General features: G+C 42.6%; 1 protein-coding gene across 1 annotated transcript in view; it reads right to left on the bottom strand.

Annotated features, from left to right (window-relative positions):
- The window catches only part of Adgrg4 (adhesion G protein-coupled receptor G4), a 95,940-nt gene that overhangs the window by 21,884 nt on the left and 60,481 nt on the right, over nt 1-13,575 (bottom strand). The window contains exons 12-15 of the mRNA XM_038315882.1: nt 11,418-11,552; nt 3,921-4,034; nt 2,729-2,774; nt 1,021-1,124 (exon numbers count right to left, since the gene is read on the bottom strand). Coding sequence (XP_038171810.1) covers nt 1,021-1,124; nt 2,729-2,774; nt 3,921-4,034; nt 11,418-11,552 — 399 coding nt within the window. The remainder of the gene's footprint in view (nt 1-1,020; nt 1,125-2,728; nt 2,775-3,920; nt 4,035-11,417; nt 11,553-13,575) is intronic.

Here is a 13,575-nt window from a genome sequence, read left to right as displayed (position 1 = left end):
TAAGTCCATCTTGGGCTGGAGCTTCATCACGTCTGGCTCAGAAAGGAGAGGCGGGGCAATTGTCTGAGCCATCTGCCTCACTTCCTTCTTCCTGTTCTGTCTACTCCACCCACCTAAATCCTGCCCTATCAAAAAGCCAAGGCAGTTTCTTTATTAACCAATGAGAGTCCTCCATCACTGGTTTGGGAAGAAAATCCATAGCTTTCATTAAACGCTTATTGTTCTAATGCCTCATAAGAAGTTAGGGCGTATTTTATAAAAGCCAGGAAGTACTAAACTGTTCTGGGAGTCTATCCCCCTGCTGGGACATTTTCCAGCACCTAGAGATGTTTTTTGGTTGTGACAACTAAGGAAGGTGCTAGTGGCAGTGACTGGGTCGAGGCCTGGGATGTCGCTGACCATCTTCCAATGCACTGTTTACCATACCATAGAATTATGTGTTCTAAGTATCAATAGTGTTAAGAGTAATTCTCCCTTCTGTCATTTGCAACTCAGAAGAAAGAGCTAAGTTCCTAGCAAGTAAGACCCCTCAAAGCAAACTGCAAAACTAATTGCTGACAGAACTAGAACCTGAGCATGAGGCTTTTGATGCCTGTGATAAAGCTCGAGCCAGTTGGAAGTGAGCCAACCAAAATTCTCACAATGTGGATTCTAATAGGGTGAATAAAATGTCCATGGGGAATATAAACCATACTCAAGTCAGGTGTGGATGGGCGTCCCTATGCAACCAGTACTTGAGAGGCTATGCCGGGAAGATCATGAGTTCCAGAGCACCCTGGGCTACCCACTGACTCTGTATGCTATACAGAGCTTCTTATTTGAAGAGTGGGCCTTCATTTTCTTAAGAGAAAAGCAAACACCTGTTTCGATCGTCTCCATTTTAGTAAACATAATGGGAGGAGCGCCATTCTTTTCTGCTCGCATGCCAATTTTCATTATTTAGTTTACATGTACATTAATAGTTAGAACCTGCTAAAAGTTGTCAAGATTCCATTGAGGAGTGATAAAGAGACAACTCACCATTAAAACTCCAAAGTGGGTGAGGTGGTTACACTGACAGATTGTGTAATTTACGTTGCTTTCCTTTACTTCACAGCCTGATGAATTCCATCCACCTAGCCCATCTGCAGGGGACAGAAGGGAATTTCAAAGCAATTTTACTTTTCTCAGAAATGCTTAATTTTTCATTATATGAACCATCCAAACGTGTGTTATAATTAGCACTGTTTGTTAAGACAGCAAGATAGAGATACGATTGAACAGCAAAATTAAATTACACTTAATAGGCCAAATTGACGTGTGTGTCAGGGATGCAGGGTGGGAGGGGGCTTTGTAAATAGTCTAACTTCTTCTTGTCACTCACTGCTCCTGGTTCCGTACCACACCTCTACAGTCAAAGCAGATTCTAATCATGAGCAACTATTCCTGCCACCATGCTGGAGACACGTTATATGTAAGTGGCCAATAGAATAAACAGACAGATCTGGAAGTTTCAGAAGGACCTAGACTTTTGTAATATAGGCTGCCACTTAGCCAACCCAGGCATTTATGTTAGAAACAGCCAGTTGCACCCAGAAACTAAATGGGCTCACGTGATCACAGTTTAGAGAAGCTTTCGCCCCATTAGAGCCTTGTAGATCTTGGGTTCTACAGCTTTTTTGGGATGGTAGTACACCAAAAGATTTATCTCAGGACAGGTATCCAGGTGTGAGCAGAACTGTCACCATGGGATAATGCTATAGATTCCAGATGTTCTAGATTCCTGGCATAGAGAGCCAGGGGCAAAGGGTCTCCTGGGAATGGGAACAACTGCCAAGAATCAACACAGGAACCAAATTATCAACGCTGTAGAGGACAGAGCTTGTCACTCTATAGGACCATTTTTTTGACAGACTTGGGGGGAGCCAGGGGAGGACACATTGTTTCTGCTTGTCAGAAAAAGGTAGTGTTCTGTTCCCTAAGGAGCTAAGTACAAAAAGAATGTCTCTTTTCTCTCAGATTTGTAGATGGGAAAAGTACCCAAGCAGAGCTCCCTAGGTAGAAGAACGTTTCTCACCACCAGCCATGACATTCCTAGGAGAGATAGGTTGTGTGGGAAATTTTTCTGAGATTTGGTATTAACACTAGAAATTCCAGTGGAGGTAGCAAATCTAAGAGAAAGCCAGTCAGCAGTAATCACACCCAGCACCTTCATAGATGCGGTTATCCAAGCAGAAAGACTTTTCAGGATTAATGAAGAAGTCTCATCTCCTCAATGAGATAATTAAAAGATTGGATCCCTCAGAGGGCATAGGGCCTACCCAAGGACTCACCATCATTAGAAAAGAGGGGGAGAAAGTGACTAGTGATATTCTCTATAAGAAAGTATACCTAGGGCTGTAGAGAAGGCTCAGTTCTTAAAGGCTAGGCTCACAACCAAAAAAATAAGAAAGTACACCTAAAGAGGCAGGTGATGGCTCCTCAGCCCTCTCCCAATAGTTCACAGTTATTTGGCACTGGGCCTTCTAACTATATTTTTTCCAATCTTGCTTACTCATAAGTTATTTTTGTAATGTCTATAATAAATGTCTTACCAATATGAATTGTCTTTAATTTCATGCCCTAAAACTCATAGAGGGTATTTTGGTCATGCAGAGTGCTCTGTGAGGCCCGATCAGACAACAGCTGCACAACAAACCCTCGGCCTCCACCACCAAACAGGTCACAGTCTGCTTCTATAAATACTTACTGTTGGTGTCAAAATCCCAAAAGGCACAGTAAACTTGATCATAATTCTGCAAAAATGAGAATTACAGCTAAATAGCTTTCTTTGTAAGGGCTCCCGCACAGCAATAATACACAGAAGTGTTTTTCAAGGTTGTTAGCCAGTGGACACACAAGCATGCACACAGAGGAGCACACACACACACACACACCAAGAGGAGAGAGAAAGAGAGAGATCATTTATGACTTGGTTTTAAGTCTTACTCCACCTAGCTCTCAAGTTAAAGTAAGAAAATAGCATTTCACTGTATGGCATGTGCCATTTAGTAGCATTGGGATCTGTTGGTTGGTACAAGGCCCAGGGAGAAGCTGTAGAGAATCAGTGAGAGACTGGCGTATGGTAGGTGTTCTTTATGAGGCTTCGGGATTAGGGACTCACAGCTGTGATCATCCTTTATGGACACATGATTAAGTTGCCTCCTCATTAAGCCTGGTGAAGATTCCTAAAATTTCCTGAGCTCCTACAATCTCTGAGAGACTGGAGGTAAGGGATAATTAATTCCCAGGAATAATCTCAGAGTCATAGTCAAAATTGAGAGATCTTACCCACCTAACATGTTTTATTTTCAATCTGGTTTTTAAATTCCCTGTTCCACACTCCCTTCCTTTAAGACTAGTGGAAAATATGTTAGACCATATGGTCTCTTAGACAAGGAATAAAGGAAATTATTTAAACTCCGCACTGGACACATATTAACATCAAAGAATAAAACAGTAACTCATTCTTTTACTAAGACTGAATTTGATCATTTTTAGTAAGAGAAGCCTTGTGTTATTCCATATGATTATCATTTTAATTCTTTGATAATTAATACATGTTTTAATGTTCTTCATGGAAAACCAAAGAATAAAAATGTTATTTTCAATGAAGGTGCTGTTTGTCTCACTCAAAAATGAATGAAATTCAATGGCTTTTACTGCTACAACCAGAGATCTCCTTAGTCTTAGTTACTGTCTTGCTAGAATGCCCGCTATTCATGATCCCTGGAGAATACAGCATTGTTTCTAGAAACACCCAATTATAACATTCTTCTGCTAACTGGAGTTAGAAAAATCCTCATAAAGTCTTTGAATTGAATGTTAATTGACCTTTTGTTTTCAACAGGAAAACCACAGAGGGGTCCTGTTTGGTTCCCAGATGAAAATAGATATATTACCCAGTTTCCTTGAATATGCTTCAGAATGATAATCACTGGATCAGCCAAGTTTTGAATTGACATATTTGACATGCTTGCACTCACAACATATGTCATTAATGCAGTAGTTTTAGCCTGCAGAAGAAACATAAAAGTCCTAAACGTTTAATTTCTTATATAATCATTATCAGTCTAGAATTGGTGGTGTGTTACATAGTTTTTGGCACAGAAGTGTGGGGAAATCACAATCTAATAGTGAGCTTTCAGAGTCATTAAGTTCACCTCTTCACATAAATCACAGTGATTTAAAAAAAAACTCAAACAATTCATTAATTTATCCATCCATCCATTTGGAACAAATCTATCCAACCAACATTGGCTTTGTACCAGATACTCAATATTGCCCTTGCGACGAAGTAAAATATCCTCTGCCTTGATATTCCTCCAGGTCTAAACATTTCACAGTGTAATTTGGTTCTAACTCTTGACCATCCATACAAGATTTTCTAATAAAGAATCTGAATCCATCATGAATTAGTTATAAGCCATTTCATGGTCTACCCCCTCCCCCAATAGGAGAAGGAAGTAGGTTTATCAACACCCAGCTTAAAACACATCTTCAAGGACAGTCATCTGTACTCTAGAAGGCCAGAAGGTCTGAGGTCGAGGTCCAGACGTTATAGCCCAGCATGCCTTGCTCAGCCTACTATGTAGCAGCTATTGTCTCTTTGGGCTCCTATGATTCAGATAGTTGGCTAAGTGCTTTCCCCATGTATACACTTCAGCTCTCACCAACATCGCATGGCCATTGTTATTCAACTGAACTGAGGCTTGGGCAGGCTTAATACCTGTATATACAAAGATCACATAGCCAATAAGTGGCAAAACAGGAACTTTGACTTTGTTCATTAGAGAGTCTCATATCCCTACAGATACGTTGATTTGAAGGCAACAACTAAACTATATTTGTAGAGATATGAGATCCTTTAATTAGCAAGGGCAAAGTTCCAAAGGCCAAGACCCCAGAAGGCCAGTTAGCTGAGTGATCGCTTCCTTGTTGCATATATAAAAGCTCAAACAGGCTAAAGGAAGATGGAATGAAAATGACTAAAATTCTTTAAAAGTTTTCTAAGAAAGCCTGGTGTTCAGATGACATCCATTGAAGCGCCTACTGGACATGGTTAAAAGATGCCACTGGAAAAATAGTGTGCAGTAGCTACCCCCTAGTCAACTTAAGCACTCAAGTAATGAATGTAGTCTTGGTCAACTTGGAAGTGTCCTATTTTATGTTTACGACCATTTTTGTTCATCCTAAACAGTCGTGTGATGGTTACTATTGCAACACGACAGGATCCAGACTCCTGCAGGATATACAACTCTGGGCATGTCTGAGAAGCATCGTCTATATTGGGTTGACCTCTGGGTATACCTCTGAGGGGGTATCTAGATTAGGCTAATCAACAGACCCACTCTAAATGTCGGTGGCATCGTTACCTCAACTAGGCATCCTAGAGTGAATAAAGAAGGAGAAATCTAGCTAAGCACCAGCAGTCATTTGCATCTCGACTGCAGACACTATGCAACCAGCTTTTTCAAGCCACTGCCACAAGGATATCCCTACTATGGTGTACAGTATCCTCAAACGGTGAACCAAAATTAACCCTTCCTTGCTTCAGTTCCCAACAATTAGAAAAATAACCAATACACACTCTGGTGACTCGGTGTTCCTTTCTCTTCAGAGTTCCCTGAGACAACCTACTAAAGTGGAACACCATCAAACCATGATGGTGGTAAGGTATTACCAACACTCAAAAGCCTAAGGGCTAGCCTAAGCCCTCTGGGTCTTCCAAAGACCTTCTCTTCTCTGGGCCATTGGTAACATGAGGAAGGAGGGTAGATCAGATGACCTCTAACTATCCTCCAATTTAGCTTAAGGGACGCAGTTTTCTGCAGCCAAAAGACCAAAGGAGGAACTATCCATAGGGACCCACTTAACAAACCTCTTCTCTGGGTTCATGTTTCTCACCTACAACACGATAAGCATGGGGAGAGGGGAAATCACTTCTCACTCCTCTAGCCTCGAGTTCTGCCTGTTAGGCCTCTCAACATTTGCACAGATGCTTCCTCTGTGTCAGCTCTTCACCCTTCATTTAATTGTGTGGCCCCTTCACAGCTGAGATCTCCCCAACTCAAGTGGCTCTTGTTCTTCCGTCTCCTACAGTCCCAGAGTCCCTGTGCCACAGTGTGCCGGCTCAGTGCCTTTGCTCCTCCCTGAGAGCTGCAGCTGCCAAAAGAAAGGAGGAGACTCAAGGTGTTCCAGAGTGGGGTATTCGTAACAATTTCTAAGGGAGGAGATGACAATGCCTGTCAAGATTTCAAAAGATGTTAGCAGAAGCTGTGTAAAACTAAGGCTGTGGGGCCTGGGCACTGAAGAGGAAGGCAGTTAGTGACAGAGTAGCATGTCTTCCTTCATGTACTCCTCAGCCACCAGTGACACATGGCCCAGGCTCATGTTCCACTTTTAGAGTTAGAAACTTCTACTTTCTGTTCTCTTTTATTGGGTTTTGCTGTTGTTGTGTTTGGTTTTTTTGGGGGGGGGGGGTTGAGACAGGGTTTCTTTGTTGCTTTGGAGCCTGTCCTGGTACTCACTTTGTAAACTAGGCTGGCCTCGAACTCACGGAGATCTGACTCTCTCTGCCTCTCAAGTGTAGGGGGATTAAAGGCATGTGCCACCCCACATAGCTTCTGTTCTCTTTTAATTCACTGCCTTTTCCATGAGAGCAGGCCTCACCTCTCCCTTGCTTAACACTGCAGCCATAGCACACAGCACCCAGCACCTAGTGCCATGGAAGACACACAGTAGGAATGAAATGACTATTTGCTGGATGAATAATTTATGGAGTGACAAAGAATGAATCGTATCACCTTCAGCAAGCGCCTTCGCCTTTCGGGGTCTTGGTGACCTCACGGGCACAATGAAGACATGGGACACTTTGAGTTATGAACGCCCGTCCAGCTCTGCATTTGATGCCAAGCTGACTCAAACCCTTCTTCATCTGGCACTATGACGTCTGCAGGCTAATTTTGGAGAAGGTTTTTAGTCTGTTTCAATGGAAGGTGCTAGCGAATCAAAATTACTTATTAAGTGTGAAATCTATGCAAAGCAAGTTTATCTCTTATTCTAAGAGACAAGCACAGCCCTGTGAAGGAAGGAGGGAAATTAAGACCAAAAATAATGGCATCTCTGATGATACAGAGCAGTGACAAGAATATCAAAAGGTTCGGACAGCTAAGGAACACATTTTAAATCATTATTACAAAATTTTGTCCACTAATTTTTTCCAGGGTACAGAGAAGAGAGAACAGAGTTATTAATTCTGGGGAGGCATCCTGGGTAGGATTTAAACTAAACCTACAGGAACAAATAAAATTTAGCTGGATAGAAGAATGATCACAGTACACCAGGGAAACAAAACACCTTGCAAACACATTCCATGCTGATGTGGTAACTTAAACTGGTACACTAAAAGTATCTACAATACATTCTTTTTAGACCAGTACAATATCCCCCCCCCAATAAATTTGTGAATGTTTGACCACTAAGAATTCATTCCTTTGGATAATTCCTTAGAAATGCAAGCACACCTGAACAAATTAATGTATTAACTTCAAATATAGGAACTTTGAGATTGGGGAGATAGCTTAGTGGCTAAGTTCTTTCTGTGCAAGCAAAAGACTATTGTTTGGATCCCCAGAAACCCACATAAAATGCCAGCAGAAATGGTGTATGGCCTGTAATTCCAGCCTTGGAAGACAGATACATGAGATCCCCAGACTAGTCACATTGGCAAGCTCTGAGTTTGACTAAGAGATATTGCCTTAAAGAATAAGGTGGAAGAACAATTAAGGATGGTTCTTGACATCATCCTCAGGCCTCCACATGCCCACGTGACATGTGAATGTGCAGCCTCCACATATACATACATATGTGTGAATGCATGTGTGGGCTTACGTGCCTGTACACACAAACTTGCATGAACATGCATATACACACATGTACATGAAAACACACACACACACACACACACACACACACACACACACACTGATCTCGGAACCTTCTGTCCTTAGATAGCCTGAATTTGATCCCTATCTATACCACTTCATCACTGTGTGGCCTTGGGTAAAGTTATTTGGTGAGCCTCAGTTTCGCTTGAGAAGTTAATGAGGCAGTAAGCATAAATCGCAACAACTAAAGCTGGGTGTGGTGGCACATGCCTTTAATCCCAGAACTCAGGAGGCAGAAGCCATAGGATCTCTGATACCTTGGTCTACGTAGAAAGTTCCAGGCCAGCCAGAGGTGTATGATGAGAGCTTGTCTCAAATAAGTAGTACTTACTTTCATGAACCTCACGCCAGCTCTGGTTGCCGTCATCTCCACAGCACAATGAGACAGAATGCTCATAGGCAGAGACCCAATCCCATAATAACAACAATGAAAACATTTACTCAGAAAACACTTTACTGAGTGAGGTAACCCAGACCCAAAAAGAGGAATATGGTATGTGTTCACTCATAAGTGGATTCTAGCCATAAATAAAGGACATAGAGCCTATAATTCGTGATCCTAGAGAAGCTAAATAAGAAGGTGAACCCAAAGAAAAACATAGTTATCATCCTGCATATTGGAAATGGACAAAATTGCCGGGCAGGGGTTGTGAGCACGGAGGTGGGGGTGAGGTGGGGATAAGAGGAGATGCAGGGAGAGAAGGGAGAAGGAGAGGATGGGGACAGCTTGAGGGAATGGGATGGTTGAGATGGAGGAGGGGTGGTTGGGGGAGCAGGGAAGTATATATCTTTATTATGGGAGCCATTTTAGGGTTGGCAAGAGTCTGGACTCTAGAAGGGTTCCCAGGTGTCCAAGGAGATGTCCCCAGCTAGTTCCTTGGGCAACAGAGGAAAGGGTGCCTGAACTGGCCTTGTCCTATAGCCACACTGATGATTATCTTCCATATCACCATAGAACCTTCATCTGGTGATGGATTGGAGATAGAGACAGAGACCCACATTGGAGCACTGGACTGTGCTCCCAAGGTCCTGATGAGGAGCAGAAGGAGGGAGAACATAGCAAGAAAGTCAGGACCGTGAGGTGATGTGGGAGAGTCTTCTGTTTGTGTTGATTTCATTCGTTAATAAACTGCCTTGGCCCATTTAATAGGCCTGCAGCTCCACACTACATAAACTATTTTGACATTTTCTTCGACTTTGAATCTTTCTTTTACTGTATATCTCTCTTTAATTTACCAAGCAATATTGATAGGACTAAAGCCATGGCTTTGACGGCTGGATCCAGCCCATTCCTTAGCTTTCCAGCCTCTGGCAGAGGTAACGGCTGTCGCCATTTTTATTACCACAACTCTATCGTGTTTTGAGGTCCCTGCCAGCAAGCAAGCTGCAAAGGTATGTCCACAGACAACACTCAAGTCCTCTCTCTGTAGCCGGCCCTCCTGCCTCAAAGAGTCAGAGTTTGCAGCGGCAGGACAGCCCAGAAAGCCAGCATTTTAAAACAGCGCAACTTTTTTCCTGCAACAGCTGAAAACCGAAAAGCATGCAGTCGGCTTTTCATCAACACTATGTAAGTGTTTCATGTCAGGACCTCTTAAAGGAGCTGCAGGGTTTTGCAGCTAAAGCTGAGTCAGGAAGCTTCTCTTAGATGAGAGCGCTTGTTTGCCTCTTGCAAGCAGAGCCAGACCCCAGAAATTGCTGCTACCAAGAAAACATGATTTACTCTATTCTTTCCCAAGCTTTCTAAGGCTTTCTGTGGATTCAGTTATCCACCTGGGTGCCATTCTGTAGTGAGGGGCTGGGGGGCAGGCCTGCTTTTCATTCCACCCAGCTCCCGTATAGCTAGCTTAGCCCCAGAAATAACAACACACAAATTATATTCATTTAAACACTGGCTGGCCCATTAGTTTCAGCCTCTTACTCACATCTTGACTAACCCATATCGAATAATCTGTGTAACACCACAAAGTGGTGTCTTACCGGGAAAGATTCAGCATGTCTGACCTGGCTGGCTTCATTGGGGTCTGTCCCAGAGAGGAGAGGCGGGGCAATTGTCTCACTTAGGAGAGGCATGGCATCTGACTGAGCCATCTACTTCATTTCCATCTTCCTGTTCTGTCTACTCCACCCACCTAAGGGCGGGACTATTAAATGGGCCAAAGAAGTTTCTTTATTAACGAATGAAATCAACACAAACAGAAGACTCTCCCACATCAGTGAGGGGTGTGTTCACCCACTGAGACGGTGGGACAGATCTAATGGGAGATCACCAAGACCAGTTGGAATGGGACTGATGGAGCATGTGATCAAACCGGACTCTTTGAATGTGGCTGATGGTGAAGGCTGACTGAGAAGCCAAGGACAATGACGATGGGCTTTGATTCTATGGCATGGATGGGCTCTGTGTGAGCCTTGTCAGTTTGGATACTCACCTTCCTGGACCTGGGGGGAGTTGGGAGGACCTTGGACTTCCCATAGTGTAGGGAACCCTGACTGCTCTTTGGCCTGGAGAGGGAGGGAGTGAGGGTATGGGTGGAGGGGAGGGGAGGGAAGTGGGAGAAGGGTAGGAGATGGAAATTTTTAATAAAAAGAAAAAAAGAAAAAAAAAACATTTACTCAGGGTGGGATACCTTGACCAGACTTGATGCAGGGGAGAGGTGCCTGGTCCTGCCTCAACTAGATGTGCCAGACTTGCTGACTACCCTTGGGATGCCTTGCCTGTTTTGTGGATGGGGGATGGGGCAGGGGATGTGCCAGGGAGTGGGAGGAGACGTGGGAGGGGGAACTGTGGTTGGTATGTAAAATGAATAAAAAAGAAAAGAAAAAGAAAGAAACAATTTAGTCAATAGTTAGGATGTGCCAGGCAAACCATAAGTACTTTGCAGGTGTTAACTCCTTCAGTCCTTTAACAGCTCCATGAGGTCCTGTTCTTAGACAATTTCACGTTACAAGAAACTACGGCATACAGAGGTTGAATCGCTTGCCAGAAATCATACAGGTAGAAGACAGCAATGTCAGCTTCAAATTCTAGCAGCAGGTTCTTCCGACCATGCCTCACCACAATTCACTGCCTCTAGCTTAAGGAGAGGTTTAGGTCATACAGACCTAGAAGCCAAGAAAGATGGAGGAGGGAATATTAATAAGCTGAAAGGCAATCTCTTCGGGAGAACATGCTGTTCTTTTCTAGTTTTGAAACATCTTAAGGCCTCTGTTTGGTCACCAGATAACCCGTAAGGTCCCATCCAAAGCTTTGGAGCTGTGAAAATTCAAAAGTGTAAAACATCATTAAAGTCGATGTTGATTCATGTGGAGGGCCAGGGGTTGTGCTGAAAGACTTTGGAATCAATCAGAGCATATTCTAAAATAAACAGAACATCATGAAAATAGCAGGAGTTCATAATTAAAGTGAGTCACCATGTCAGTTCATGACAGTTACCAGAGGCAAGAACTTACCTTAAAGAGCGAGGTTTGACCAAAAAAATTAAACAAGATGGTTTCTAAGCCATTAACAGGAACTTTTTCTCCCAACGATTTAGGCAAATATATGGAAGCCAAAACCCTCCTTACAGGGATGCTGCCGAGGAAAATCTGCCAAGAAACATCAGGAAATGAAAGCCAGAGTCCTCACCCACCATAGTGACAGCCTCTCCCTCCTCCCATCCCAACCAATTCAGAATTCCCACAGAGCGCTGAAGCTGAGGGATGGGGCCTGGCTCCATGGGCTACCACACTTCCTACACATCCATACACCAACACACACACACACACACACACACACACACACACACACTGTTCCTTCCAAAGTTCTCTCCCTTTCACCTAAGTCCCACACTTGTGGTGAAAAGAAAAAAAGCAAATTAGGTGATTTTCCAAATGTTCAGAAATAAAGGCGAGTTGAGACATGGGGTTACCTTCTCCCATGTAGTTCTGAAAGCAGACGCAACAACGAACCATGCGGTATTAGGCACAGTCCATTGAGCAACGCTTTCACTGAAAGCCAGCCAAGGAAGGCAGGCTTTAGCCTTTAGCAATTCTGCTAGAGACTCATGGTGAGAAGGATATGCTCGTTTCATTGGGAATGAATAGCATTTGGTACACACTAGACCATTTTTGAGAATGAAACGGGATTTATTAGAAATTACACTTGGACTACAATCATAAACCTGGATCTTCCAGGCCAAAAAAAAAAAATGGGTGCATGGGCACCTTACTTGCATTCTTTTTTTAATATCCTAGCCGAAGTTGAGAAGTATGTTTTAGTAGGATATTAGTTAACAGTCTCTCAGGGAAGCAAACAGATCATAAGGCAAGGAGGAAACTGAACAGAAACACATGATTTGAAGCCATATTTTTCCATAGTGCTGCTCGGTGAGCTATAACTTAGTCAAGTATAGAGTAACGGAGGTATGGGTGGTAGTGTATAATGTTTGCAGAGTAACTTGAGTGTAAAAACCATATGGACTTTCTAACACAGAGGATCCATACTTAATCAGTTGATAACCTTGTAGGCCCCGATTTAACTTCAGCCTATAGGTAATATATGCTGAAGATGTGACTGAGGCTGATGGTCTGTTTATCCACGGATGCTTCTAATGGAGACTCCATATGTAAACAAGGGGGTCAACACCTGCTTCTAGTATAGCTAAATAGCTCTTAATGGATGAGGATGTTGCTGCATCTAACAGCTATATAAACTGACAGTCCTTTGAAAGCCCGGGAAAATGAACGCTGGCAGATTCTGGAGCAGAGGAAGCACTCAGAAAAAAGTAAAAGCACAAGGTGAACTATTTGTTTTTCAGCTGTTCAGCTGATGTTGGGCTGAAACTACTACTGCTTTGAAAATGTTGCTAGAAAAAAAATCTACTCATTCCTATTGTGAAGAATAGGAAGCAAAGGATCAAGAGAATCACAGCCATTGGAAGGACAGGATGGGGAACATCTGGAATGGAGAGAAGTAAACTCTGCACAGACTGTGTTCCTGGTCGCTGAGTCCAAATAAATATCAAGGGACTCAACTAAGATTTGAACTGCCATCCAGGACATGGAGTTTACTTTGATTCCAGACAACTTTATAGCCTATTATAACCAAATCAACAGCTTTCAGAGAAAGATATTAGAAATTAATTTCCACATAATAAAATTCACAATGTTCAGAATGTAATCCAAATTTTCTGAATATATGGAGAAAGAATACATATGATCCACTTTTTAACTACAAAGACAAATGACGGAGAACAATCTTGAAAGGACCCAGACACTAAAATTAACAGACAGAACTGGAGAGGTTTGTTAAAGGTTAGGCTCACAACCAAAACTGAAGTCAACAGACAATGATTTTAAAGCCTCAAGTACAGCTGTGCCCTGGTATTTGAAATAAAATGTATTTTCAATTAATGCAAAGAAAATGAATAATACGAGAAAAGCAGAAACAACAAAACAATAAGAATAAGAAGGATATGCAGAGGAAAAGAAAATTCTAGGATGGCCATTGGAATATTCTGGTTGTACTAGATGAGTGCATCAGTTATATGATAATAACAAATGCCACTAAACTTTGAGATACATGGATAGAGATCGTCTCATCAGAAAACAGACAATAAAATGATTGAAA

Source organism: Arvicola amphibius, chromosome X, assembly GCF_903992535.2.
Source record: "Arvicola amphibius chromosome X, mArvAmp1.2, whole genome shotgun sequence".
Taxonomy (NCBI): Eukaryota; Metazoa; Chordata; class Mammalia; order Rodentia; family Cricetidae; genus Arvicola; species Arvicola amphibius.
Note: the sequence above shows the minus strand (reverse complement) of the source record. Positions and strands in the feature narration are given on the sequence as shown.